This window comes from Pteropus medius, unplaced genomic scaffold (genome assembly GCF_902729225.1).
Source record: "Pteropus medius unplaced genomic scaffold, Ma_sr-lr_union100, whole genome shotgun sequence".
Taxonomy (NCBI): Eukaryota; Metazoa; Chordata; class Mammalia; order Chiroptera; family Pteropodidae; genus Pteropus; species Pteropus medius.
Genome location: NW_024355990.1, coordinates 1,704,749 through 1,731,617, shown reverse-complemented (window position 1 = coordinate 1,731,617; position 26,869 = coordinate 1,704,749). Strand labels below are relative to the sequence as shown.

General features: G+C 56.9%; 1 protein-coding gene across 1 annotated transcript in view; it reads left to right on the top strand.

Annotated features, from left to right (window-relative positions):
- Nucleotides 1–26,869, top strand: part of RNF213 (ring finger protein 213) — an 89,067-nt gene that overhangs the window by 22,343 nt on the left and 39,855 nt on the right. Inside the window, exons 13-30 of the mRNA XM_039859857.1 lie at nucleotides 2,061–2,350; nucleotides 3,018–3,274; nucleotides 3,742–3,939; nucleotides 5,663–5,885; nucleotides 6,318–6,373; nucleotides 7,402–7,552; nucleotides 9,998–10,165; nucleotides 13,836–13,925; nucleotides 14,636–14,758; nucleotides 16,317–16,497; nucleotides 18,334–18,518; nucleotides 18,969–19,113; nucleotides 20,814–21,394; nucleotides 21,764–21,929; nucleotides 23,162–23,379; nucleotides 24,299–24,436; nucleotides 24,552–24,716; nucleotides 25,274–26,429. Of these exons, the coding sequence (XP_039715791.1) occupies nucleotides 2,061–2,350; nucleotides 3,018–3,274; nucleotides 3,742–3,939; nucleotides 5,663–5,885; nucleotides 6,318–6,373; nucleotides 7,402–7,552; nucleotides 9,998–10,165; nucleotides 13,836–13,925; nucleotides 14,636–14,758; nucleotides 16,317–16,497; nucleotides 18,334–18,518; nucleotides 18,969–19,113; nucleotides 20,814–21,394; nucleotides 21,764–21,929; nucleotides 23,162–23,379; nucleotides 24,299–24,436; nucleotides 24,552–24,716; nucleotides 25,274–26,429 (4,491 nt within the window). The remainder of the gene's footprint in view (nucleotides 1–2,060; nucleotides 2,351–3,017; nucleotides 3,275–3,741; nucleotides 3,940–5,662; nucleotides 5,886–6,317; nucleotides 6,374–7,401; nucleotides 7,553–9,997; nucleotides 10,166–13,835; nucleotides 13,926–14,635; nucleotides 14,759–16,316; nucleotides 16,498–18,333; nucleotides 18,519–18,968; nucleotides 19,114–20,813; nucleotides 21,395–21,763; nucleotides 21,930–23,161; nucleotides 23,380–24,298; nucleotides 24,437–24,551; nucleotides 24,717–25,273; nucleotides 26,430–26,869) is intronic.

Genomic DNA, 26,869 nt, shown 5'->3' with positions numbered 1-26,869 from the left:
CTGGCGGGGGGTGTGCGTGCGCACGCGTGTGTGCTCTGTGCGTGGCCCGTCTACACGCGCTCTACTTCGGACAACCTGCCGTCCTCTTCTCTGTGGCCTGATGCCTCGTGTGTGGCCAGCATCCCACGTGTGCTCGGAAGACCGGATGACACGGGTCTAGTAGATGAAGCCGCTTCGACGTCGGAAGCGTTTCTGAAGACCGGCCTGTTGGCTTCTGACAGCTGTGTCCCGTCTGTCACCGTGCCTGGGCTCTGGCTCCCCACTTCTCACGTGGGCTTTGCTTTAGAACATCTTGGGGGCTGGAGCCCCAGTCGGGCGGGTTGGGACAGGCGTTTTAGGTAGCGAGGAGCCGAGGATGGACGAGGGGGCCGGGAAGGTCCTCACTGGCTCCCCAGGTGTCAGGAGTCACTGCTGGAGCCCAGGTGATTGGATGGGACTGTCCGGGAAGAGCTGGGACTTTGTCGATTGAGAGTTTTGTGCTTTGCTCCGTTTAGTGCTGTAGGGGTTGATCTGTGTTAAATAAACATAGGAGTTATTCCCAAAGCAGAGGGACAGGGACAGGGACAGAGAGGTGGCCGTCCTTGCTCTTTCTAAACCTGTCAGCACCTCTCAGTGGAGCAGGAGCCCCGTGGCAAGGCCAGCAGGAGGCGGGTGCCGGGGCTTCGGCCCTGCGACTCGGGGGGGTGCCCAGATGGCTGACGTGCGTGCTGGTCGCAGGACCGCGGACAGCTGGCACTCTGTCCTTGTGAGCCCGCGTTGCCTTGCTCGGCTGTGCCTGGCCCAGCTCTGCGTGTCCGCTTTGCTCCGCAGCGTCCGCCGGCCGCCCTTCCCCAGCCCCCTGCGGCCGCCGTGGCTGCTGCGTGCCTCGGGCGCGGCATGTGCGCTGTGCCGGGCGTCTGGGCGCCTGTTTTACTGTGTTCCCTCCGTGCCGTCCGATCCGCTCTGGCGATGAACCCGGCCCGGCAGCCTGGGCCGTGGCTCTGGCCATCGATCGCGCCCTTTCTCTCCGCCTGTCTCCTCGTTCTTCGCTGTACTTTTTCTGACTTTTGGAATTTCTTTGACGTCTCTTTGCTCTAGTCCCTCGGAACCTCAATGTTTCATTTCTATTCTTCCAGTAAGTTCTGCGAGCTCAAGACCGTCTATGTCCCTGCCTGTCTGGCCCTCCTGAGGCCAGACGTGTGCCTGCCCAGGGCTCAGCTGGGGCGCCCTCCACCCCACCGCGTCCACGGGTCCCAGTCAGCAGCTCTCACCTCACCTTTTGTCTGACAGGGCCAGGGCGTTTTTGTAAAACCGAGAGAGGCCCGCTGTGTCCCCACGTGGGCCCCACAGGCCCTATAGAAGGGACACAGAGAGGAAGGGAAGTTTCCACAGGAGCTGATGCCTCAGTTGAGACCTGAGCAATAGCTTCAGGCCGTCGCGGGGCAGGACGGGTGGCGGAGTCGCTGCAGCCAGCAGCAGGAGGCCCGTCCCATCACGGCAGTCTGCGACTCGTACGCATTCGCGCTGCCTCTGGCCCTCTCGTCGGCCTCTTTGGCTTCTAATTATGTTTCCGCTGATTTTACTGGGTGTTCCCGGCCTCCACTGGTGTCCTCTGCACTGGGCGTAAGGTGCAGCCCCTGCCTGTGCCCCTGGCGAGGGTTCCGTCTGCTGCGTCACCGGTGTGGTCCTTCGTGGGGTGGGCTTTGCGGTTCCTAGTCGGGGGACGGCGGCTCTGGCACCAAGTTCCTGCCGAGGTGGTCCTCAGGCGCTCACGGGGCCGCTGTTGCGTGTGGCACGCTCGCCCTCCCAGCAGCCGTGGCCCAGGGAGCTGGCTCCATGCCAAGCTTGCCGAGCCGTCGAGTGTGCCAGAGATGCGTTCCCAGTGTCTTCAGGCCAACCGGATCGTGTGGCCTCGGTCTCACGCTGCTCCCCGCTGGGGTTGGGCGCTGCCCCCCAGAGCCCCGCCCGGCCACAGGCGCCCGCCGGTCCCGCCTCCTGGCCGCCCTGAGGCTCGCACTCTGCCCCTGCGGCCCAGGGGCCGCGTGTGGCCTGGAATGTGACGCTGTCCCTTCACCCCTCAGACGCAGACTGGCATCAGTATGATGACATCATCTGCATGAAACCCCCCGGGCAGTTCCAGAGATTATTCAACCACATCTGGGACACGACGAAGAAGAACGTCATGAGGGGGAAGCAGATCGCCGCCTGCGTCATGCTGGACCGCCTCCTCGGCGTCCTCCAGACCTGGAACGCCATCAATTTGAGGAACTTTTTCACCCAGTTTAAGCAGTTTTATTTTGTCGTCCACATGCCCACCATCCACGAAGGGAACGCCCAGCCCTGGCAGGAGCTGCAGTACGAGGAGAAGCAGGTATCGGGGTGGCCGTCCCCTGCTGCCGCGCCGCCCAGCGCCAGAGGACCCCCTGCATTCGGTGGGATGGGTACAGGGGGGCAGGTACCCTTCAGCCCCTGTGCCCGTCGCTCTGCCTCTCGGGAATTCTCCGTCCTCCACTTTCTTCCTCCTCTCACAGCTGGACCCACCTCCTCACCTAGCCCCTCACTGAACCCCGTTTCTCACTTGGCTCCACCCCATCACTAGACCCTCCTCCTCGCCTGGCGCCGCCCCCACTAGACCCTCCTCCTCGCCTGGCCTCTAGGCAGAGTACAAAGAAGGGTGGAACTCTCCTTAATCGCATCTCCATGGTTGCTGTGGTGTGGCCTGGGCAGTTTTGAGACGGAGAGACGGACCTGGGGCCACTTCTGAGATGGCAGTTGAACCCCAGCCTGAAGGCCTGCCACCACTGTGGGGTCTCTGGACAGCCGTGTTGGTGGCAGCTCCCGAAGGCCCAGGGTGGCCAGGCCCAGAGGGGCGGGTGCTCGGTGTTTCATGGGGAGGCGGGGCCGTGGGACGACTCTCCCATAGGCCCCTCAGGGGCATCGGCCTCTGCTGAGCTGACACGGAACTGGGGGACCACTGACGGGGCAGTTCTGAGGGGTTCAGCCCCATGATCTCGTGTCTTCTTTTTCTCCTGGGCCAGGTGAAGAAAGACCTGTGGGATCATTTGACAAAGCAAGTGGCACCATTTCAGGAAGGAAGTGGGGACCCTCTGCCCGAAGACCGACCAGTGAAGAGTAAATTGAGAATGGGCCTAATTATCCTTAACTTGGTGGAAAATTTTGACTTTCCCTTGTCACCCGATGACCTGGCCTTGCTATGCACCCTCCTCTGCTCCAATGCCAATTCGCCAGATGCCTTTCACAGAGACCTAAGCTGTATCTTTGAGACATCGCCGAGGTAGTGTAATGTGTGTGTGTGTGTGTGTGTGTGTGTGTGTGTGTGTGTGTGTGTGTGTGTGTGAAAAGATTTTATAGCGATCTGTAATGATTTTCATCTGATAAAAATCAGCGCTTGTCATAGAGGGATAAAAACTACCCATAATTTTACCACTCACCATTCATCCTTCCAGCCTTTTCCATAGCATCTATGTTAAAATTTTATGACATGTTGAGTATGCTGCTTTTGAGACACTACGGTGTGTGGCGACTCCGTCAGGAGTTTTCTGGGGGGCTTGCCTGAGGGCCTGCTGAGTGCCCGATGCTTTGCGGGGGTTGCTGGGGGTACCCCGTCTCCCTTTCTCCCTGTTCTAGTCACTCAGACCGGCCCTGTGCGAGGAGCTGGCACTTCCTGATAGGACATTAGACCCGCAGGTGCGTCTGACACTGGCTGCCCTCGCTCACTGTGGGGTTCTGCTCCCTGTCTAGCTGGCGAACGTGGCTGGTGAACCTGTGCCAAAGGAGCATGGACATGAAGGTCGACCTCTGGGTGGGCACCCTGCCTGTGCTGCACCGCTGTATGGAGCGGTCCCCTCCAGGGAGGGACGCCAGGACTCAGCCCGAGGACACCTGGGCAGCCCTCGAAGGAATCTCTTTCTCGGAGTTTCGGGAACGAAGAGCAGATCAGTAAGTGGGCACCTCTACGTGGAGGTCTCAGAGTGGACACTGTCCCCTGAGATCTGCGCTGGGCTTCAGCGGCGCTGTCCTGCCTGCTCCTGGGGACGCGGGTGTTGTGCCACGTCTTGTAAAATTATTTCTTTCAAGTTTTTTTCCTAAACTACAAGACATATAAAGAAACTTACGAAAACAGCCTGTCACAGTGCCGGAGACAATCGGGTCGTTGGCATGAGCGGGCATATCTCCGAGGTTTCGTCCAAATGTGGATATGTGGCTGCTTCCGTGCTGGAGAGCCACGGCCCAGAGGTCATGTATTCTGTCTTCCAACATTTTTTGTTTCCCCTCCCACTTCTCAGTCCTTGGTCAGTAGGTGGACATCCGCATCGTCCTTATACCAGCCGCTTAGTCCTTCATTTCTCCTGCGGCAGTTACGGAGTGGGGACTGTCGCCTGCTGTCGCTCTGTGCCCTGCTCGGATGAGCACCCTTGCCCTGTCCCTGTCTAGTTTCTCCTCGTAATAAATGCCCGAGAGCAGAGCGGGCAGGGCCAAGGCTTCGCACATCGGACGTGCACATCTTGAGGCGGCGAAGCCCCAGCCTTATGGCAAACTAAGCTTTCTTAGGAAAGACGCGGAAAGCACGATCCATGGAAGAAAAATGGTAAATCGATTTCAAGCACGAAAGTCAAATCGCAATCAGAGAAGACATAAATGTGAACTACGTACGAGAAGATGGATACCGCAGCTCGTTGCTAAGCTCAGCGCCCCCCGTGTACGGTGTCTTTTGTCAGAGAAACCATTCCAGGCCTTGCCACCGCCCCCGATCCAAAGGGCACCAGCCTGCAGGTTTTTAGGGGTTAAAACTATGAGCTAAATTAAGTTATTACGTCTTCACTGTTATTGGAACTTCTTGAAATTAAAGCCAAATTAAGATTATTTATATAATTGTATATTTTCTTAAATGCCCTCCAGTGGTATACGGATGATCTAGGAGAAATTTAGCCTTTCATGACAGATACTAGCCTTGGCCCTAAAGTGTCTGTCTGTCTTTTGGGCAGAAGTGGCCGTTAGTACGTCCTGAACCGTTAGCCGTATGTTCTTCATCGCCCCCGTCGCTTCTGTGGCACCCTGCTTTATTTATTTCCCAATCATCATCTTTTGGGGTCTCCAATATAATTTTACGGAACGAGCATAGTTTAAAGACCTTTGCTGGGGCTCACTCGCACCGTTTGACCCATGGCGCTCAGTTACTCATCCAGATGTGTCATTCGTAAAGCATCGCCCCCACTTTGGAAAATACCATGGCGACGCCTCCAAAAGTTAACGTTGGTCGGAAGTTACAAACTTCCAGCTGCAAGTTCTGGGCGACACAGCGCGGTGACTGGTTAGCAGCGCTGTCTTATATGCTTGGAAGTTGCTAAGAGAGTCGATTTTAAACGTTCTCACCACAAAAAAGAAATGGGAGCTATTCTAGGTCCTTCCTGACAGTGGACCCGTGCAGTATTTGTCCTTTGGTGACTGGCTCATTTCGCTTAGCCTCACGTCCTCCAGGTTCCTCCATTTGGCCGAATTCTTCGTATGTTATTATTTACTTTTCATTCAGTTCACTACTCCGCATTTAAATGATTTTTAAAAATCCGGGCTTTCGCCCTCCCCTCGGACCTAATTTTCCTCACCTCGGTCTGTGTTATGGGGCTCACTGCACCTTCTTCTGTTCCTCCTCGCTGTCCCACAGGGAGCAGCTGCTCCAGCTCATGGAGGAGAAGAAGCACTTGCTGGAGGTAGACGAACACCTGTTTCGATCCTGGTTCAGTCTGCTGCCTCTGGGCCACCTGGCTTCCTACATGGGCAACTTCTCCGACTACCTGTGCCGCTTCCCCTCGCGTGTCCTGGACTGTCTCCTGGGGACTTCGTACCGGCTTCGAGGACTTCGGGAGCTCTCCAACGTGAATCTGGAGGTTCGTCGCCTGCAATAGGCTCTTGAGATCTTCCTTAGCACAAGCCCGTCAAAGAGTAAACGTGCAGAGCCCGGGATCCTTCTTCTCCGAAACCGGACAGGGCGAAACCCTTAGAAACCAGGGAACTGGAAGGGGTCCCCGTCTCCGAGGGCCGGAGCCTCGCGCTAGGCAGGATGGGCGCTGGCCCACGTCACGCTTACTCTCTTTCCTTCCCAAGTTTGGAGTGGAGAAAATGGTACAGTTTTAAATCCCACATTTTATTTGTGAGAGATAGAAGTGTAGTAGCCTAGCACCTCAAAACCTCTTTGTAGGAGGAGAAGGATTCATCGGCGGGGCCTCTTTCTGTGGAATTTTTTTCGGGTCTGTCTGAGCGAAGCCAGCGGCGTCATCGTTAAATCTTCTTTCTTGCTTTTCTTGTCTTTGCCACCCTAGGATGTTGAGAATGTTCTGAAAATGCTGTTGCAACTCCTGGATATTTATCAGGACAAGTGAGTAGAAAAGCCACACGTATGTAGCTACCTGCCGCTGTGTGGCGCTGTCCCATATTTGCGGCCATAATCAGAAGGTCATAAATCAATGTATTTCCTTCTTCTTTCTTCAGCTTATTGATGTAATCATCCTATTTTTAAAGGGACGATAATAGATAGAAACTGCTAAGATTTTCGGCTTCTTTCCATCTGGGCTTTTTCCCTACGCATTTTTTCCTTTTACTTCTAATGATCATCCCCATGCGGCATATTCACCCTCATGTCCCGCATTGCATTACTTAGTTTTTTCACGTTTTTTTTTTTTTTTTTTTTACCGTCGGGCCAGTTGAAAATAAAAATCCGAGTAGCTTTATTTACGTAATTATCTGAAGCCATCTGCTCCTGCGGGTTTTTGTGACTTCTGACACCTGCAGAAAGGGACAGGAAGCGGTGCGGGAGGGGCAGGTTCCGGCAGCACCTCCACCTTGGCTGAGTTCTTAGGGTGTTCAGGAAGGCGGAGGCCGGAGCGTCAAGCACCTGTGACTTCGGGGCCCTCCCCTGACCCCGGGTGTTAGGGCATCGCCCCAGCGAACCCTTTCTTGTGCTCTGGTCAACTCGCTCACTGTCACCTCTGGCCCGCATGTAGCCGGACGCGGCTCTGTGCACAGGACACGTTCCTCCAGCCTTCCTTCCCTTCTCCTTCCCTCCCTGTATCTTTTGGAGTGTTTTTCAGATTTACGGAGTGTGTGAATCTTTAGTCATATACATCCTTAGCTTTTTTTCAAATCAGGGACGACCCTTGGAATAGTTTCACTTTTTGTTAAAACGCTGCAGACCGTAGGCAACCAAAAGGATTCTGTTTTCTTTTTGTCTCGGTCACGAGTTCAAGATGGATTGAAATTTTCCGGCTGTTAATTGAACCTAATGGGGTCAAATCAGTGCCTTACCTGTCGGCGCTTTAAAGGGACGGAACTCATCGTGGATAACAGTACTGTTTCCCACTTCTGCCAAATCGCTTCAATGATTTCTCTTAACTCTTTGCGGGGTAGGATTCTTGAGGAGCCCTTGGTACAGTCTTACTTGACTGTGTGCCTGAGAATTCATGAAGCTATCTGCAGACTCACAAAAGACCCGGCCCTTTATGAGATGCCTGCCTTATCTGCCGAGATTGTTTGCAGAATAATACTTAACACTCTAGCGGTAAGTGGGGCACATATACGTCATTCATGCTCAGGACACGTATGGACTTCCAAGCAGCCTCAGCTCGAAAGGAGGTCGGCTAATGCTAGAATCGCAGAAATGACCCAGAGTGGCTGGTTCCCTCGTCAAACATCGCTGGGCGCCTGGTTGATGCTGGTTCTGTTCCGGGCATCGAGGATATTTTGGAGGACCCGTAGGCGCCCTTGTCCTCCCGGGTCTTACACCAGAGGGAGTGTGTAGATGACAGGGAAATGACAGCAGTGCCAGCGGCCGGGACGGCAGAAGCCCCTCGTCCCCACGCACGACCACGTGGTCTTGCTCACCCGTGCTTTTTCCTGTACGTTTTATCTTAAACACAGAAGCAAAGGCTACAGGTCCCGCGTGCACACCTCGGTGCCTCCCCACACAGGTGGGCGCCCCGTGCCGCCCCCCGCCCGTCCCCCCCCGAGGGCGATGGCGCCTGCGATCTCTGCCACCGCAGATTAGTTTGCCCGTGTTCGAACTTTCTGTTTCTTGCATCTGACTTGCTGCACTCACGTCACGTCTCCGAGATCCATCCATGGCGTTGCATGTGTCAGCCGTTCACGCTTTCTCATTGCCGCGCGGTCTTCACCCGCTCGAGTTTATGAGCTGTGAGATGTAGGTGCTAGAGAAGCGAGTTTATGTTTAGACTCTTTACGAGTTAACCGTGTTACGAGTCGGAACTGTGACGATCACACATGTTTTAACTTGATTCCTTTTGGTTTGGTTCTTTAAAATACCACAGACGCATTTTAAAATCATATTATTGATACGATGATTGCTTTCACCCGAAGCGGGTGTTATTTAAGCCATCATCGGCAGCTGCCAACTTCCAAATGAAATTTGCCGGTTATTTGGGGTTTATTTCCCTGCGGAAATGACGATCTTAAATGTTGGTTTGGCTCTTGGATTAGCGTAATCCACGGTCAAAATACTCTTCCTATGCCACGAAAACAAAAAGCGTTGCAAAAAAAAAAACCAGACAGGAGTACGTGCTGAGTTTTTTAAAGAGCTTTTGGTTGGGTGCACAGGGTTAATGGGGTTGACAGGGCACCGGGTGGGAAATCGAGGAGCGAGGTGAGTTTCGGGAGCAGGTTCTTAGGCTCGGCCTCTTCTCGCCCTTGTGTGCCTGGCCCTGTGCCCAGTGCCGGGAGCCGAGTTGGGGAAGGGCAGGGCCCGGCAGCGAGGACCGCGGAGGGCCGTCCGGTGGGCGCGTAGTTGTGGGGCAGTGGGTGACCGGGGAGCCGGTGGGCACGCGGTGCCCTGGGAGCACAGATGGGGGGAGTGGGCACAGGCTGTGGCCGGAGGCGAGGCCCCGGCCTGGGCAAGGCCTCATCACGGAGGGCGTGCACACCCGGCCAAAGCTTCTGGTTTGTTCTAGAAGGTGCCGTGCCCTTCAGGCACTTTTGAGGGCCAGTTTGTCCGGTTTTCAGCTGGAGCCGGTTGCCGCCTCCACGGCCACGCTGTCCTGAGCACGGCGCTCCTGTCAGCACCTGAGCGCGTCCCTGCCCAGCACCCCCCGCCAGGGCAGAGGGTCCCCTTCACGCGCCCGGGGGACCGCCTCTGCACTCCCATCTGGGCGCTTGCCGTAGGCGGCGGGCGTGTCTGTCTGTCTGTCTGTGGGCTGTTGGTCTGTCCACTCAATGCTCAGCTCCTGGGGCAGGACTGGCCTCTGCTTTGTCACCTACCATCCCGAGGCTTCAGGCAGAGGGCCCTGGTGGTTCTCGGGGAGTAGCTCTGGAGGGTGGAGCACCAGCAGATCGAAGTTTGGGGGTCCCGACGCTGAGGCAGTTCGGGGGTGTCTACTGAAGAAGCAGCACGCATACCCATACAGAACTAGAAGCCGAACCGCGAGGGCCCCTCCCAGGGCCTTGGGACTGACCTTGTGTAGGTGGGGGCTGGGCCAGAGCTGCTGGAAAGGAAAGAGGGGTGGGGGAGCGGGGGGAAGGGAGAAGGCTCACTGATGGCAGGGGATGGGGCTCACCTCTTGGCCAGCAGGTGGGCTGCTGGTATCCCTCAGGCCTAGGGCTTTGCTCTCATACTAGCTGGGCTGCTCTGAGCTGCTGGGGGCTCTGCCATTTGGGGGTGCATCCCCCCCAGCCTGGAGAAAGCGGAAGGCTTCTCCTCGGGCTCAGGAGCACTGCAGAGCCCCCGGCTGTCATCGTATAGGGACTGTTCGGCAGAGGCCATCAGTGCCATTCCTTGTCCCCTGACTTTCCCCCAACCGCCCGCTCGGAGTGAACCCAAAAGCTCTGGGGAAATCACAGCGCTTTGAAAACGCAGGCTGCGTGTGTGACCATGTCTGTGTGCGGCACACAAAGCCGAGCGAGAGCCGCTCGCCACAGCCCTGAGCGCAGACGCCGGGCCGCTAACTCCCGCTCTCTCCCCGCCCCCCCGAACCCCTCCCCGTCCTGTCGGTGACAGGCTTCTGCAAAAGGACAAGGGAACGGCAGTGGGAAGACCTCAGTGGGGACCGTCATCCAGGCAGCTCTGAACACTACGAGAACTTGGCTTGGGGATGTCTTTAGGAAGAGGATGTTCCAGCCTGCAGGAGCGTCCCCCGTCAAGTTCACCTACCACCAGGAGGTCCAGGTGAGCCGGGCCGTGACCCCTGGGACCGTCCTTGTCACGGGCACTGTTGGCCCGGGCTGGCCTCGGTTCCCGTCTATGAGTGGATTCAGGCCCCGCCACTCCCCGGCTGGCACGGGAAGGTCTCTGGGCGGTGGCTTGCAGGGGTGGCATTTGGAGTTCGAGTTGGTGCTGAGGTTATGAATTGGGTTCATGACTTCGGAAACGGACAAAAGAGGTGAGAAAAAGAGGCACCTGTGAGGGAAGCTGCACAGAGTGGCGCCCCAACAAGAGGAGCAGAGAGATCAGCCTGGGGGGAGTGGGGGGCGGGTCTCCAGATGGGACGAGTGCTGGGGCGAGGGGCGGGAGGGGGCCAGGAGGGGGAGCAGGAAGGGGCGCAGGAGAGGGCAGGGGCAGCGCTCGGTTCGTCCTGGGCTCGAGCCGATGGGCCTCAGACGTGGCTGGGGGGTCATGGGCGGGGGCCGAAAGGGGATCCAAGGAAGGGGGTGCTGCGGGCTCCTGTTTTGGTTTTTGGCACCTTTCTGTTTTCTTCCTGTGGCCTGGACGTTGGGAAGTTGCCACCTGTTGGCTTCTCAGGCGTCGGGGAGACCACGGAACCCACTTACGATGCCCTGCAGCCTTGACGTGAGGTCCCCGCAGGCCTCGTCCGTGTGGGGCGTGACGCCTCTGGCTTGTAGACAGGGCTCGGTTCCACTGAGGCACCTTCACATCCCGTTTCTACAAAGCGAGGCCTGCTTCCCTTGTCCTCTTGGAAACCAGAGCGGGGTGAACACCGAGGAGTGAGCCCAGGGGAGAAGGTTTGCGGACAAAGGCCAAGCTGCCCCCGTGAGCAGTGGCTGTGGGGCCGGTGGCTCCTGCAGGAGCGGGTGCCAAGCTCGCTCACACCACAGACGACCCTGCGGGTTTTCCTTCCTGCGTCGCGTGGGGCTGCGTAACCCAGATCCGCACCTCACGACCAACATTCAGACTTTTCCTGGCCCCTAAATGGGCCCCGGGCGTGCATGTCAGTGCCTGCTTTCCATCCAGAGAGGAAGTTACTGCAAATATAGATCCCTCATGTGGAATTAATTAGAACATGTGCCCCCCAACCAAAGAAAGATAGAAAGTTGCAAACTTCAATTTAGGACTTTTAATTAGAAGATCAGAAAACCTTACTCCAATCATTGGTCTGAGGTTTCAGATCAATGAAATGCCACCCAAACCAAACTGAATTATTATATATTATTTCAAGATTCCGAATGGGGTCAACCCCAACCACGAAGCTGGAGTTAGGGACAGCTGTTGGCCCAGTGACATGAGAGAAAGACTAAGTTAAACGCGGCGATAAGGGTAAAATAATAATAATTAAAATGTCCACGAACGCCCATCCGGAGGCAGGTGTCGCCGGCACCTCGTTCTACAAAGGAAGTAACCGAGGTTTGGGAGATGAAGAGAGAGTGGGGGCCGGGGTCCCCGCTCAGGCGGACGAGGCCATCCGCCCGTGTCCGTTCGGCCTCAGAGCACAGCAGACGCAGCTGCAGAGTTTCCCAAGGCCGCCCGGCGCCAGGACACAGTTGACAGTGAGCCGAGCCGCCCGACCCCGGGGCCCGCCGGCCGCGTTTAGCTCGACTTCAATAGGCTGTTTCCTTCCGGGGCCACTTCAGCTGGATGGCCAGAGAATCACACAGCAGGGACTGCGCGCACAGGGACAGATGGCCCTCACTCGTCGCCTGTCCAGTGAGGGACAGACGGTGAACCCAGTACGTAGGGCATGGCACTCACCCGCGGACGGAGAAAACGCACGTGCATCTTGAGTGCGTGGCGAGTTCGGCTGTTGGTGGCAGCACGGATGTGGCACTTGGGCTGTTAGGTGAGCGCTCCAAGGCGGAGCAAAGGGACGTGGAGCGAAGGGACACGGGGGCTGACGCCGCGGGAGGCCGGGGCCATCCTCGCCGCAGCGGGGAGAGCGAGAGCGAGCGTCGGAAGGAGCTGAGGAAGCAGGGGACGTGGTTCCCACAGCGGCAGTGACAGCGCCTAGCTCCACCGCCGCCGCCGCGAGGCCCACAGCAGTGACGCCCAGGCCTGTGCGTCGTGGCTTCCGATTCCATCGCGGCTCAAAGAAACCCGTGCTTCCGGGAGGGACACTGGGTCCCTGGCTGGGGCCGGAGAAGTGTGAGGCCCGCCTGGGCGCCTCGGGGTGCCAGAAGAGGAACGGCGACGGTCCCCAGGAAGCAGGGCGGGCGGCAGCGCGCTGTCCGGGGGTCCGTCGTGGAAGGCAGCGGCGGGGTCTGAGCCGCGTCTGCGGCTCCAGCGTGCGGGTCCCCCGCTCCGTGCTGCGTGCTGAGCCCGGACGCCTGTGCTCGACTGCGAGATGCTGGCGTTCGGGGAATCGGGGTTGACACGGTACTCCCAGTACCACCTTCGCGGCATTTCCGTAAATTAAATATTTTCCTCGTTTTTTTTTTTAAAAAAAGGAAACAGAAGCTAGCCCGCAGAGGCTCCCACTAGCCAGGTCTAGGACCAAGGAGCATCAACAGGAGTCGGTGAGAATTCCGCAAAACTTTAGGCAGAACGAGGAGGAGGAGAAAGGACAGCTCTTTTTAAAAATTTTGCAGAAGAATGCTGACTGCTCCATGCGGACGAAACGCTTGCGGTAGAAAACCATCGCTCTGGGACGGGGGTGATCACCTGGCTCAGGCGGGCCCCACAGACATGCTGACATCGGCAGTGAAAAACGTGTTAGGAAACAGGGCGTCCAGAGGCCCCGCCACCAAGGATGTTTTAATACTGAGCAGAAAAGGGGGCTTTACACAGGAGAAGCGGAAATCCGGCGGAGGACGTCTTAGCCCAGGGCAGCCCGGACCTCGGCCCGCTGGGGCAGCACCTCACGGGGCTCCCGGCATCAGGTCAGCAGGGGCAGCAGCCTCCCCGCCTGGAGGCACCGACGCCCACCCCTGCCCGACCCTGCAGGAAGCGCGTTTTCAAATGGCTCAGCACGTCCACGCTCCAGGCTAGTCGAGGGCGAGTTCCAAGACAAGGTGGGTCAAGAGACACGCTGCAGGACAGTGGCCTGAACTTCGCAAATGACTTTTCCACGTCGTCTGGGAGAGAAAGGGAGACGACGGCCGGAGAATGCGTCTGGAAAGGAGCCATGACGGCCGAGTGCCCTGTGTCCCCAGAGTGGATCGTGGACCCGGAGAGGCAGGACGGGAGCGAGAAACGGGAACGATACGGACAGGGCCCCCTTCTAGAGAGCAGTGTCACGCCCACGTGGGCTGTCCTGGGCGTGCCACGTGTCAGGAGACGCCCGCCCAAGAGTTTCGGGCCCACGAGGCGTGGGATCTGCAGCTCAGCTGCCAGCGCTTCGGGAACCAGAGCGCTTATCGGGCGATAGCAGTGGGCAGAGGAAGCCGCCGTGTTGAAAGCTGGCAGTGTTGGAGGTCCGTGGCTGTCACGCCATTCTCGCGAGAGCGGCGTTTTTCAAAGCAAAACATTGGAGGGAGATTCTTGCAGGGTAAAAGCCCTAACCATCTTCCGAGGCTAAGGTGGGCTGCCCGGGCTCACCGGCGACGCAGGCCGCCGGTGACAAAGTTGGGCTCGGTGCTCTTCGCGTGACCATAATAGTCTGTTTTCATACACTTACACCGCAGCGTTTAGTTGTCGTGGTGGCCGTCCTCACGTGTGGCTTTTGCAGGTCTGGAGGCGGCTGGTGGAAATAGACTTCCCCAGGGAGCACGGCTGGAAGGAGATCTTGCTGCAGGACATGGAAGGGAGGCTGAAACAGGTACCAGGAGCCGGGGCTGTTCTCCTTGGGGGCAGAGCAAGTTGTCGCTAAACTAGCGCGTTAGTTAGTGACAACCGGCGGGGTGCGTTTGGATGGACGCCCTACTGTGCGCAGGCCGTGGGGTAAAGATGACTTTGCATTTCTGCTTCTGATCCACAACTCCAGGTGACAGTCCAGAGAAGAGTCAGGGAACGGGGTCCCCCCGCCTGGGGAGCCTGAGGCACGTGCCGGGCAGTGCCCCCCAGTGTACAGTGGCCCCAGTGGCCCGTCGGTGACAGGAACCTTACTAAACCGAGTGATGAGCGAGGAACACAGAAAAACACTCTTCATTCTCATTAAGGCCCATGACCCTAGGACAATTAGGGCTTTTTTTTTTTTTAATGAGAATTTCATATATAATTATCAAATGGATGTTTTTAGGAAAACAGATGCAAGGAAAACTCTCTTATTTTTCAATCCTTACCTGTTTTTGCAAACTGCCATGCCAGGAGCTTTTTCTGCAAAGTGGGACTAGAGGCTCCTTGAATTGTAGTCTGATTGCTCTGAAGTTTGGGGCCAGTGAGGGCGTGCTAGAGTAGGGTGGAGGAAGGTCGAAATAATGGGGGTTAATGAAATAACGGGAAAGTCAAAATCACAAGGGATTTTTACCACATAGAGTCTGAGCGTGCAGCTCCCCAAACCTCTCAAAGCCCCATCTCGCGGTCTTGCAGGAGGATCCCCTCTCCCAGATCTCCGCCTTCTGCAACATCAGCTGGGCAGCTGCAGACTCAGAAGACAGTGTGGCCAAATGCTTTGAGAACTGCGTCATCGAAGCCGTCAGCTCGGCCTGCCAGGTGAGCAGCCCTCCCACCTGAGAAGTGCTCGTGGGCTCACAGCTGCTTTCTGATGGGCTCTGACTCAAAGAACAGGCCAAGGCTGGCCGCCTCCGGCCCGGAGGGACGGTTCTGGAATTCACTCCCTCCACCAAGTCCCTGAAATGCCACTTAGCTTCCTGCTGCTGCGTGGCTGCTACGTGGTGTAAATCACAGCCACTCATATGTGACCTTGAACCAGGCGCTCTCGCAGGCTGCTCCTAAATGTCCCCCTTATTATCATGGCTACTGCTTTGCCAACACTGCTCAGCAGGTGTGCAATACAAGACGCCAAAGGCCGACAAAACGTTTATGGAGGAAAAACGTCCGAAGGTGAAAAGATTCCATCAGTTCACTTAGGGTTTTTTCCTGCTAAATGGAAAGACATTGTGTCCCATGCTGCCTCTTAGGAACGGCCTCCTTGCGCGTGTGTGCGTGTGCGTGTGCGTGCACATGTGTGTGCGTGTGCGTGTGCGTGTGCTTTAGGGTTTTCTGTACATGAGGTCATGTCATCTGTGAATAGAGAGAGTTTTGCTTCTTCCTTTCCAGTCCGGGTGCCTTTTCTCTCTTTTCGTGCCCAGCTGCCCTGAGCAGGTCCTCCAGATCCATGGTGAACAGAGGTGGAGAGAGGGGACATCCTGTCTCGTTCCCGACCTTAGGGAAGAACATTTCGGTCCTTGGCCGTTGAGTGAGACGTTAGCCGTGGGCTTTTCCGAGATGCCCGGGATCAGTTTGAGGAAGATTCTTTCTATTTTTAGTTTGAGTATTTTTTTTTTAATCACAAAAGGGTGATAGATTTCTTCGACAGCTTTTTCTGCATCTACTGAGACTATTGTGTGATTTTTTTTCTTATTGATATGCTGTATTAGATTAACTGGTTTCTTATGTTAAACCAACGTTTCATCCCTGGCATAAATCCCGCTTGGTCGTGGTGTATAATCCTTTTTACATGTTGCTGGATAAGGCTTTCTTTTATCCTTAAATATCAGAAAGTATCTATTGTAAATTTGCCCTACTTTTTTCTTCTTTTTTTTTTTTTTTACTAATTACTGAAACATTTTGTAAAAACTTCGACCCTAAAGAAGGAAAACATTTTGTTTCTTGAGGAAGCAGGAAGAGAATTAGAACATACGAGCTGTTTGCAGCCAGCCTCGGAAAGAATTACAGTTTAGAAGAAGTACAAAGTGCATCGTGCACGAATGCTTTACTCACACTGCATTTGGTGCTTTTTTGTGGTATGAAAGTCCAGGAAAAATGTAGAAACTAGCCGTTGAGCCAGGAGGAAGGGGCTGTGACGTGTGGGCTGTGTGTGTCAGCGTGTGCGTGTCACCCCATCCCTGGTCCTCATCGCTCAGAGAGTCGGTTCACAGGCAAACAAAACGCCCCAAGGAAAGATAAGTTAAACTACTCTCCCGCTTGTATTGAAGCTTTGTAAGTCACGGAGGTTTCTGAAACGCTATTGTGTGATTTACTTCTGTTATTTGAACGTGAGCCGGTAGAAGCCTCCTAAACGTACCTGTCTTTACTCATTTCCTCTCAGTCTCAGACCAGTGTCCTCGAGGGCCTCTCTTACACAGACCTGCAGAAGTTCTGCACGCTCGTGTCCGCTGTGATCACCAAGTCCTGGCCCCGGCGCAATGGGGAAGCCGTGGATGACTTGGTTGAGGTTTTGAAGCATCTGCTCACGTGGCCAGACATCAAGCATCTCTTCAAATTGTATGGTGTGTTCACAGGGGGTGTCCACCTGGTGTCCTCCTGACCGTCACAGGGGGCATAATACTTGACCTGACACTCAGGGTGGGCTGACGCCTGACCAAGGGAGCGGACTGGAGGCGGGGACCTGGCAAGGCGTAGGGTGCCTCGAATGTGAATAACGAGCAGACGGTCCTTGGCACCCGGCTGTGCAGCAGCCACCGTCCTGAGGTCGTATTCTTGGAGTTGTCCCGAAGGTCCCCGTTTTTCAGATGAGGAAATGGAAGTGGGGGACGGGATGTGACGCACCCTGATCCCCAGGCCCGAGGAGTCCGGCTCTGCCCACTCCGTCACTCTGAGACCGATGTGAATGGCCAGTCCAGGATCGATGACCCGTGCTGAACACAGATGACTGTTTGCATCCCCCACCCTAGTCCTGCCCCGAGGGCTTTGCGATCCCAGAGGGGAGATGTGTGTTGCCCCAAAAATGTTATTTTCACGTTTCTGTGCATCAGATTCGGATTTAGTGGAAAAGCACTAGTTTTGGACCTAAAAGTCCCAAGTTAGTTGCTTCTGAGCCTCAGTTTCATCAAGTTACTGGAACAGCCAAAAAGAAAAAGCTAAGGAGCTCACATCCGGTTCTCGTAGGCGTGAAGCCGGGTCGCTGATGCGGGGCTTTTATGTACATCGTTAAAAACCGCTCACCGAGAGGATTATATTCGTGTGTGTGTTTTTTTAAGCCATAAACCTTATTTTTTAGAGAAGTTTTAGGTTTATGGAAAAATTGAACAAGAACTACAGTTTCCATATTTACACACTCCCCTGCCCACCCCCCAAAGAACGTCTATTATTGTCTCGCTTTCGTGGGGTCCGTTTATTATAACGGAAGGACCAGTGTCAAGTACGTGCATCCCCTGCATTTGGAGAAATGCGTGAGGGTACGCGTCGCTGTGGCAACGCCACGGATTCACCGCCTGATTGTGCCTCACGCTCCCCACTGGCTTTGATTTTTCTAGAATACGTATTTGGATCCAATACAGTACGTAGCCTTTTTAGACTGGCTTCTCTCATTCAGCAATATGTGTTTAAGTTTCCTTTTGATAGCTCACGGGTTTTTTGTTGTTGTTGTTGTTGTTTTTTTAATTGCCGAATAATATTCCGTTGTCTGAGTGGACCACAGTTTGTCCATTTACCTACTTGGACGCTGCTGGGAGTTTGCAATTATGAATTAAGCGGCCATGTTTTTTTTAATGGCACAGATAATTCTGGTCTTCCCATTGTGTTACTCAGAGAGAAATCTTCCGGTGGTTAAACTGAGCATTTTTTTAAGTTCTGCCCTCTAAATTGACCCCAGAATTCACACTGAGAATTTTGCGAGATCGCCAGGATGTGCAGAGTAAAGCCGCTCCGCACTGCGCTCGCCGCTTCCACGTACTGTGGCAGTGCCCCGCGAAACCATCCGGATCCCTCGCTGGCTGTGGATGCGGCCTCGGCACAATTCATTCTGCCGCGGGGGTTCTCGAGACGGGGGCCCGTAAGGGAGACGACGTGTGGTTTAAGAACGCGGAAGGGGACAGGTTTTAAAACCCTGAGAAATGCGTTTCCCCGGCTGCTGGCGGCCATTCAAGGAATCGTCTTTGTAGTCAAGGACGTCATTGGAAAACGAATTTGAGTGAGACCTAAGCCTCCTGGGGACAGGAAGTGCAGCCAGTGAAGGGGAAGCACACCTGGAAACAGGGTGACTGCTTGTCGTGCCCACGGCTGGGGGCACAGCGGCCAGGTGGTCGTCGAGGGTCCTCGTGTTTACCGGGGTAACGGGGCAGCGAGGCGCCCGCCGGTTTTAATTCCATTCGTATTCTGATCAGGAACCGATGAGAAAATACTCGCAAACTTGACGGAGGATGGCAAGAAGCTGATGGCTACTGCTGACTCTGTGTTCACTAAAGTGACCGGCGACCTCCTAAACAGGACAATTTTAGTTGGACACCTGGAGCTGATCGAGAACCACGTCGCCCAGTTTCTCGACATCTGGGAACTGAGTGAGTATCCGGTGGAGCTGCAGGCTCCAGGCTCCTGGACGACAGGGACAGAGGCCTGCGTCCGCCTGCGGATTCTCTAGACAGGGTGTTGGTCGTCTCCGTGGCGGGTGGCTCCTCTTGCTAGTAAGTTGACGGGAGACGGTTCCCACTCCTCGGGGAAGTCACAGGAAGGTGGCGACATAATGGCAGGGTTGAAGCACCTGCTCCGTTTCCGTCCCGTGCTGTTCCGCAGACGATGTCTCGCCAGCGCGGCCGTGCACACGGCCCCTTGTCGCCCCACCCGGCCCCTCGTCGCCCCACCCGGCCCCTCCCCACGGCCCCCGAGGCCCCTCGTGACTCTCCCCGCAGCCCCTCTATGCTGTGTATTCAGAGGCAGAATGGAAGAAACGAGTCCCCGTGGAAAAGGATGTGCTGCTCATTTGTCCTATTGGTCACTACCACCGCCCCCCCACCCCACAGAGAAAAGCCTGTCATCCCAGGAGAAAAAATGCGATATGAAGAAAGTGCTGGAATGCAGAGAGAACGAGCTGAGTTTTCTAAAGAGAGAGAGAAGTCACGTGGACAGCCTCCTGAGACTGTGCAGAGCGGTGAAGCCCCTGCTAAGAGGTGACATTCCTGAGTTATGACAAAGCCGAGGGGCCCCCGGGAGAGAACGCCAGGCCGCAGCAGCATTTTACCTGGGAGAGAGAAACTTCTTAACTTGCGTTTGTTTTCCGCGAAGCGAGGGATCCCCTTGACCTTTGTGTGGTTTACTCCCACACCTAGAAGGAACGCGCTTTTCCAGATTGCGGCCTCGGCCACCGTGGAGGATGGTGGCGATGTCTTCACTTTCCCGACCTCCGCCCCACAGACACACGCCTAAGCCAGTCACACCTCCGCTCTGCTCGGCCCTCCGCCTCCCGGTCGCTGCTTTTCCCTCCGGTCCTCACATACGCGTCATGTGCAGGAGCGTTTTCCCCCGGGTGGTCCCCTTCCTGTCCCGTTCTTAAGTGCGATCGCCGCGTCCCACCTTCCCGAGGTCGTGGGTATTTCGGGAATCAGAGGTCTCTCTCTTTCTCACGTTGTGTCCCGTTTCGTCTGAGCTACTTTCCTCCGTCGGGGTTTTGGCGTCTACTCTTCTCGTGGAAGGCCTCCCCCGGGGCTCTGCGAATTCTCGTTTTCCTTTGTGCATTAAGAGAGGAGCACAGCGGGCTCGCCGAGGACTCGGAGCGGCCGTGGCCTGGTGTCCTGAGGGCTCCTCTCTGGGCTGGCTCGGCTCTCCAGCCCCTCGCCTGCAGAGGCTGGGTTTCTGGGCGTCGAGAGAGACAAGCAGGCGGGAGCGTTCTCGGCGTCCAGTCTGCGCATGCCCGCGCGGCTCTCGGCGTCCAGTCTGCGCATGCCCGCGCGGCTCTCGGTTTCCAGTCTGCGCATGCCCGCGCGGCTCTCGGCGTCCAGTCTGCGCATGCCCGCGCGGCTCTCGGCGTCCAGTCTGCGCATGCCCGTGCGGCTCTGCTTTCCCGAGTCCCCCTCCGCCCCTCCCGCTCCCCGTTCCCTGTGTCTCCCGCTCCCCGATCCTTCAGCCTCGTGGAGCTCGTGTCTGGGAATGTCTTTGTTCTGCCACGTGCCTCTGACCTTCGATGCTGGGACCCTCTGTGTCATTTCTCTCTGGAATGTCACCGCCTGCTGCTGTCCCCCGGGCAGAAGTGGGGAGACCGGCCTGTTGTGTAGAATGGGGTGTGGGGGTGAAAATCAGCCTCTTCGACCGCTTCTTGAACCAGCTTTCAACCCAATATTGCTTATTCCACTCCCCTCCCCAAAGTCCAGCTCCCCAGGCACCAGCGTCCGTGCTCCGGGGATCCTGAGCCGGAGGCCTGCCGGACCCCACCTTCCCCCACGGCGGGCCAGGGTTCCACGTGCTCAGGCTCAAGACCCCACTGGCCACTGGCCCATCCACTTGAAGTTCTAAAATTTTGCCACTGTGGTCTCCTTTTCTGCTCTTCCCTGTCCTGTTAGTCGATGACTTTTTAAAAAGCAACCTTTTTTCTGGCATTGGTGCAGGATGTGGGGATGGTGTGAAAGCAGGTGTGTGTCTTCAAATTGTCACCTTCACCCCAAAGTGGCAGCGTTTTCTCTGTTGTGACATGCGGTGCATGCGTGGGTGGGGAGGGGGAGAGGTCAGGATCCTTAGTGAGGAAAAAAATGCCAGCGAGGGCGCTGGCCCGCTGGCCCGACGTCCGGCGAGCGAGCAGAGTGGGGGCTGGGACGGGAAAAGGAAACGATGTTATGACCGGCGCTCTGACCGCTGACTTCTCTTCTGATCTCACAAGTGGACGTGGGAGAGATCGCCAGAAGGCACTCGGAAGACCTGGGCAGTAAGAGATTAAACGACGCGGTGAGTTTGTCGCCCGCCTCGGACTTCGAGTGGACGACACATTACAACCTGAGCGTCCAAGTCCAAGAGATGGCCGAACAGATAGACTTCCTGAAGGACAGCCACATCTTCCGGGACTTCTGGGCAGAAGCCGCCAAGTCACTGAGCGAGCGGGAGGAGGAAGGGGAGAGGAGCGTGCTTCAGCTGGAAGATGTGTACCACGACTTGTACTTTCCTTGTTTCGTCAAGTTCGTGAAACTGTACAACGATCTGAAGTCAGGAGAGGTCACCTTTGCGGAAGTCGACGTCGTCTTCAAGGTCTTTGTGGACAATTACAGCGCCCTCACTGCTGACCTCCAGATCATGTGTACCCTGGATTCCGAGAACCAAAAGGGTTGGATCAAGAAGCGAGTTGAGCAGATCATGGAATATCATCACCTGCATCAGGCTGTCAGCTCGGCTGAGGTCATCTTGAAGGTCAAAGAGAATTTGGGCCTGACCGGTGACTTCAGTGTTCTCCACAGTCTGCTGAGATTTGTAAGTGATTTGAGAGGGACGCCTGGGGCGGGGCCGGGATGCTGGCTCAGACTCCCGGGAGCCTGGGGCTCTGGCTTTCGGGAGCCGATGGGGTGCCTCCGCGGTGTTCCACGATGGGATGCCTCCGCGGTGTTCCACGCGATGCCTGAATGTTCCAAGGGCCTGGTCATCACCTCTGTAGTGGGTTCTTGAGTAGGGGGACAGCAGCGGAGCCCATAGTGTCCAGATCTGGGAGTAGAGCCTCACGTGGTATTAGCTGTAGATCCAGCAGGTTTGAGGGGTGGGGCCGCAGGGATGGTCAGTGATGCTGGCCAAACTCTAGGGTCCCCGGTGACCAGGTCCAGCTCACAGTAGAGCCTTGTCTTGCAGACTAGAAACTTTGAGACCTTTCGTCATGAAAAACTAGACCAGATCAGCCAGCAGCTTATCCATGCCAAGAAGCTGCTGCAGGACATCAATGAGGCCCGGTACCAGTGTCTGCAGGAGCTGTCCCTGAGGAAGGACTTCATCTGCTGGGTCCGGGAGGCTCTTGGAGGTACGGCCCATCGGCAGGGCTGCGGGGCCCTTGGCAGTGTGCAGATGGAGGAGGGAGGGTCTTCTGAAGCCTCTGGGACGTCCCTTCCCTTGACCACGTGCCGTGGGAAGGATGGGCAGGAGTCGTCTGCGTGCCGTAGGTCTGTGCACAGTGTGTGTGCTTCATGTTGGTGCAGTTCCTGTGGAGACACTGTCTCGTGCTCTGGTGTGAAAACCGTGCCCCCCAACTCCGAATGCTTTCTGCGAATAGTTAGGCATCGTTTTCTTAAAAAGCTGGCCCCCCCTTTGTTTTTCCTCTCCGGTTGATTTGCCCATGGAGAAATTTTATGACAAGAAAAAGGCATTTCTTTTCCAGTCAGGGGCTCGGCAGCCTTTTTAGGGCTGTGGCGTAGGTGCCTTTGGCCGAATTAATTCGTGGTGGGGAGACAGAGGGCGGTGGGAGCGAGTGGGGGCCTGCATTGCCCCCTTCACCCTGAGTCTTTAACCACAGGCTCTGGGCCACGTGGACACACATCCTTTGATGAGTACATAGCCCAGAGAATGATGTCTGTTTTTTATAGTAAATGTCAACATAGTTTGTCACTGAGCGAGGGCTTGCTGCCGGCCGGGGCATGGGAGCCGGCACCATGATGTCGGCTTTTGGGGAAAGAAAGCTCTTACTGCGAGGCCCACCAGTAAGGAGATGCGATGCAGGGCTCGAATCCGTGGGCCCATCCAGGTTTCGGGGCGGGGCGTCAAGGAATTTCAGCACCGGGTCTTCCTGGACAGCGGCCGTCGCTCCCGGAAGGGTCTCAGTGTCCAGTTGGGTCGTGCGTGTCCTGTGGTTCCACGGGGGGAGCAGTTAAGGGTTCACAAGTGTCCCTCGTGTCTGGTGGCCACGAGTTTCTCGTGGGGGTAAACTTCGGTTTCAGATCTCCTTAGAAACAGGTCAGGACCGATTTGAGCTGGTTCTGCGGTTGGAGTATTTCCCGGCTGAGCCTGTTTCTTTCTGTGCGAGGTGGTGACGTTGCGGGGCTTAGACGGAGTCAGGCCCGCGAAAGCCGTGTGCGGTGCTAGGACATTGCTGCCGTTTGCTCCAGTCGCGTATCTGTCAGTGGTGTTCACATAACCGGCAAAAGAAGAGATGCCCGGATTCTCGTTAAAAACCAAAAGTGGACAAAACCTCTGAAAACCCACCGAATATCCGCTTGTGGCTTCAGTAAGGGTTGTGGTCCTGTCTCTCCACGCCCCCAGGCATCAACGAGCTGAAGGTGTTTGTGGACCTGGCCTCTATCTCTGCCGGGGAGAATGACATTGACGTGGACCGGGTGGCCTGCTTCCACGACGCCGTGCAGGGCTACACTTCCCTGCTGCACAAGCTGGACAGGAGCGCGGACTTCCACGCGTTCACGTGCCATCTGCGAGAACTGTGGAAGGCTCTGGAGAATGACCAGCACCTGCCCAGCAAACTGGCAAGTCTGATCTCTGGCCCTGCAGCAGAGAAGGTTTCATGAAGCGTTGCTTAGCAAAGCTAGGGGCATGCGTAGGCAGACTGTCACACCCCCTGCGTGCGGTAGGTCCTCCTGCCGACGTTGGAAAGGATGTTTGAGAAGTTTTTCTTCATACGCGGAAACGCCTTCTCTGTCTCGTGTGTTAGAGAGTAGGATACAAAATTGCATGTGAATAAGAGTGATTTCTTCTCTGTAAAAGGCATGAAAACCACATTGAAAGGAAACACGCTAAAATGTTACCAGCGGTTTCCTCGAATGGTGGTAATTGTTACTTAATTCTGTCTACTTTGGAGGATTTTCCGTATTTGCCACGATCGGGGTCAATTAATTTTTTTTTTTAATCAGAAAAAAAATAAGTGTTTCGGTGTAAGTGGACCATGCTCGCCTGGGCCCGAGGAGCTCCCGCTCGGCGAGTCGCTGAGCGAGCAGACGTGGCTCTTGGTGCCTGGGGCGGCAGGAGGGTGATGGGGGGAAAGAGCGTGGAGGGAGCAGACGCGGCGTTTTTGGACGCGCACATCCCAAGGCCTCTGCTGCGCTTCCCTCGTAACTCTTCCGGTTGGCCTTGGGGACCCCGAAGGACAGAACAGAACAGAAGGCCTCGCGGCCCCGTTACAGTCAGCGTTACCCTCCCACAGAGAGCTGGTTTGTGCCTGTCCACCCTGTCCCTGTGTCCATAAGTATAAGTCGGTGCCCTTCACGTGCTGCCAGGGCACCAGGCACGGGTGGGGACGTGGGGAGACAGCCGCGTCGCGCCGCAGTGTCCTGAGAGAGACAGCCGAAGCACGCAGGGGCGGCGGGCAGGGGAGAGGTGGCCGTGAATGTCCTTGGGAAGGGAGGAGGTGGGAGGAGGGAGAGAGAGACTCTCGTCCTGTCCCAACAGCGTGACTCTGCCAGGAACTTGGAGTGGCTGAAAACAGTGAAGGAGAGCCACGGGTCGGTGGAGCTCTCATCGCTGTCACTGGCCACAGCCATCAACAACAGAGGCATCTATGTGATCCAGGCGCCCAGAGGCGGCCCGGTGAGCTGCCCCCATCCTAGGCACGGCTGGCCGTGGCCCTTACAGGCTACTGTAAATTGGGGGCGGGCGGTATCTCCCTCCAGAAAAACAACCTCTAACGCGCACTGTCCCACAGATTTCCCCAGACACGGTTCTCCATTTGCTCCTCCCTGAGAGCCACGCGGGCCAGGAGGAGGTGCGCAGGTACTCCCTGGAGGAGCTCGGGGAGCTTCTGAACAAGCTGATGCTGATGTCTGGCAAGAAAGACCACAACAGCACTGAGGTCGAGGTGTTCTCCGAGGTGAGGGCTCTCGGGCACAGCCCCCTGTCTGTCGGGGGCCGGGACGCCCTGCTGAGCCGCCTGGGGGACGTGACGAGCCTTCGAGTCTGGAGCGCGCTGCTCTGGCCTCCGTGGGGGCATGGAGCCCGTGTCTGAAGGGCTCGCCGTCCGCAGTGGGACGGGGCCTTTGGTTTGTGGCTACCACAAAGGTGGGGAGTTCTTAGAGAAGTAAGTCGCCCACTTCCTCTACAAGCCAGCAAACCTACCAGGGGATCCAGGCGGGTGTCCTTCGTCAGACTCTAAGGCCACCATGCCGGCAAAGCACATGAGTTTATGTCACCGTCTCTCCATTTTGTTACAGGTTTTGTCTTTAACCTTTTACTTGGTGGCCTTCATCTTGACAAGTTCTGGTCTTCCTAAGGAAGAGCTTGTACAGACGGGGAGGGCAGGCCTCCGGGGTCAGGCTCCCGTGCTCCGGTCGCACGTCAACCCCAGCGCCCCGGGTTCTGGGTCTGCCTGTGGTTCTCCTGCCTGTGATCAGCCCTGTGACGCCCGCCTCCTGCTTCCATTTGCAACAGGTGTTTTGCAACGTGCAGAGGCTCGTGCAGGCCTTCATCAGCCTTCACTCTGCTGGGAACATGCTGTTCCAGGCCTGGACGGCCGAGGTCTACTGCTCGCCGCGCAGGGACGTCTCCATCCGCATCGACTTCGGCGTGGAGCTGCTGAGCCAGCTCTCGGGGCCGGGGCCGGTGGCGCAGCTGCTGGAGGCCCTGTGCAGGCAGATGGAGCGCTTCCTGGACCAGTGGCAGGGATTCGTGGCGGAGAAGCGTGCCGAGCACTTCCATCTCAACTACTACACCGCCGAGCAGCTGGTTTACCTGAGCGCGCAGCTCGGGAGCCGGCTGCCCAGCGACGCCGCCCTCGCCATGCTGTCCTTCATCAAGCGCAACTGCACCCCGCAGAACGTGTGGGAGGCCTGCCGGAGTCTCGATGGCAGGGCCGCCAGGTGCCGGGAGAGGACGGTGGTGGACGAGCTGCCGCAGATGGTCTCCTGTGAGCCCAACCTGGTGGACAAGCTGCGGGTCATCATGGAGCAGTCCCTGGCCTGCATGAGCGCCTTCCTGCCTCACTGCCTGGACCTGGAGGTCCTCGGCTGCTGTCTGGCGCGGCTGGCGAGGATGGCTGGGCCTCCCGTGACGCGGCAGCTCCCAAAAGGCCTGCAGGTCGGCCAGCCCAACCTCATCGTCTGTGGCCACTCGGAGGTGATGCTGGCCGCCCTGGCCATCTACATGCACTCCCCGCAGCAGCCCCTGCCCAGCTACGACGAGGTGCTGCTGTGCACGCCGGAGACCACCTTCGAGGAGGTGGCGCTGCTGCTGCGCCGCTGCCTGTGCCCGGGCTCCCCGGGCCGCGGCGTCTACAGCCTGCTGTTCGCGGACCAGCTGAGCTACGAGGTGGCCTGCCGGGCCGAGACGCTCCTCCTGGGCCTGTGCACGCAGCCCCACCGCGAGGACTACCAGCTCGTCATGGTCTGCGACAGCGAGCGGGAGCACTGCTACCTGCCCTCGGCCTTCAGCCAGCACAAGGTCCCCATGACCCTCCAGGCCCCCCTTGAAGACATCCAGGCCTACCTGGCACGTCACTACCGGGCCCCAGAGCGGACGCCGTCGGCCGCTGCCGTGTTCAGAGACCGGACGTGCGTGGGGATCGTGGCCTCCAGGAGAGCGGGTGTCGGTAATGCTGGCTGCTGAGGGGGCAGGTCTCACGTGTCCCACGGTAACGCTGGCTGCTGGGGGGGCAGCTCTCACGTGTCCCACGGTAACGCTGGCTGCAGGGCGAGTCTCACATGTCCCATGGACCACCTGGGAGCCCCTCCCTGTCCCCCACGGGTGCAGGGTGTCTCAGATGACCCCTTCTGCTGGTGGGGAAGCTGCGTCTCGGGACGTGGCGCACCCGAGGTTGCAGATCAGGCCCACGCCGAGCAGGGTACTGTCCCCTGTTCCAGCTCACGCGGCTCCTGGGAGCCAAGCCACCTACCTTCTCGAAACAAGCTTCTCTCCTTTTTTGTTTAAACTCACTGTGCTTTGGGGCTGAGGTGGGCGGGAGAGCAGGAAGAAGTGTGCTGGTTCTGCGTGGGGCAGACAGAGCCGCCTCTGGCTCCACCTCCCCGCAGT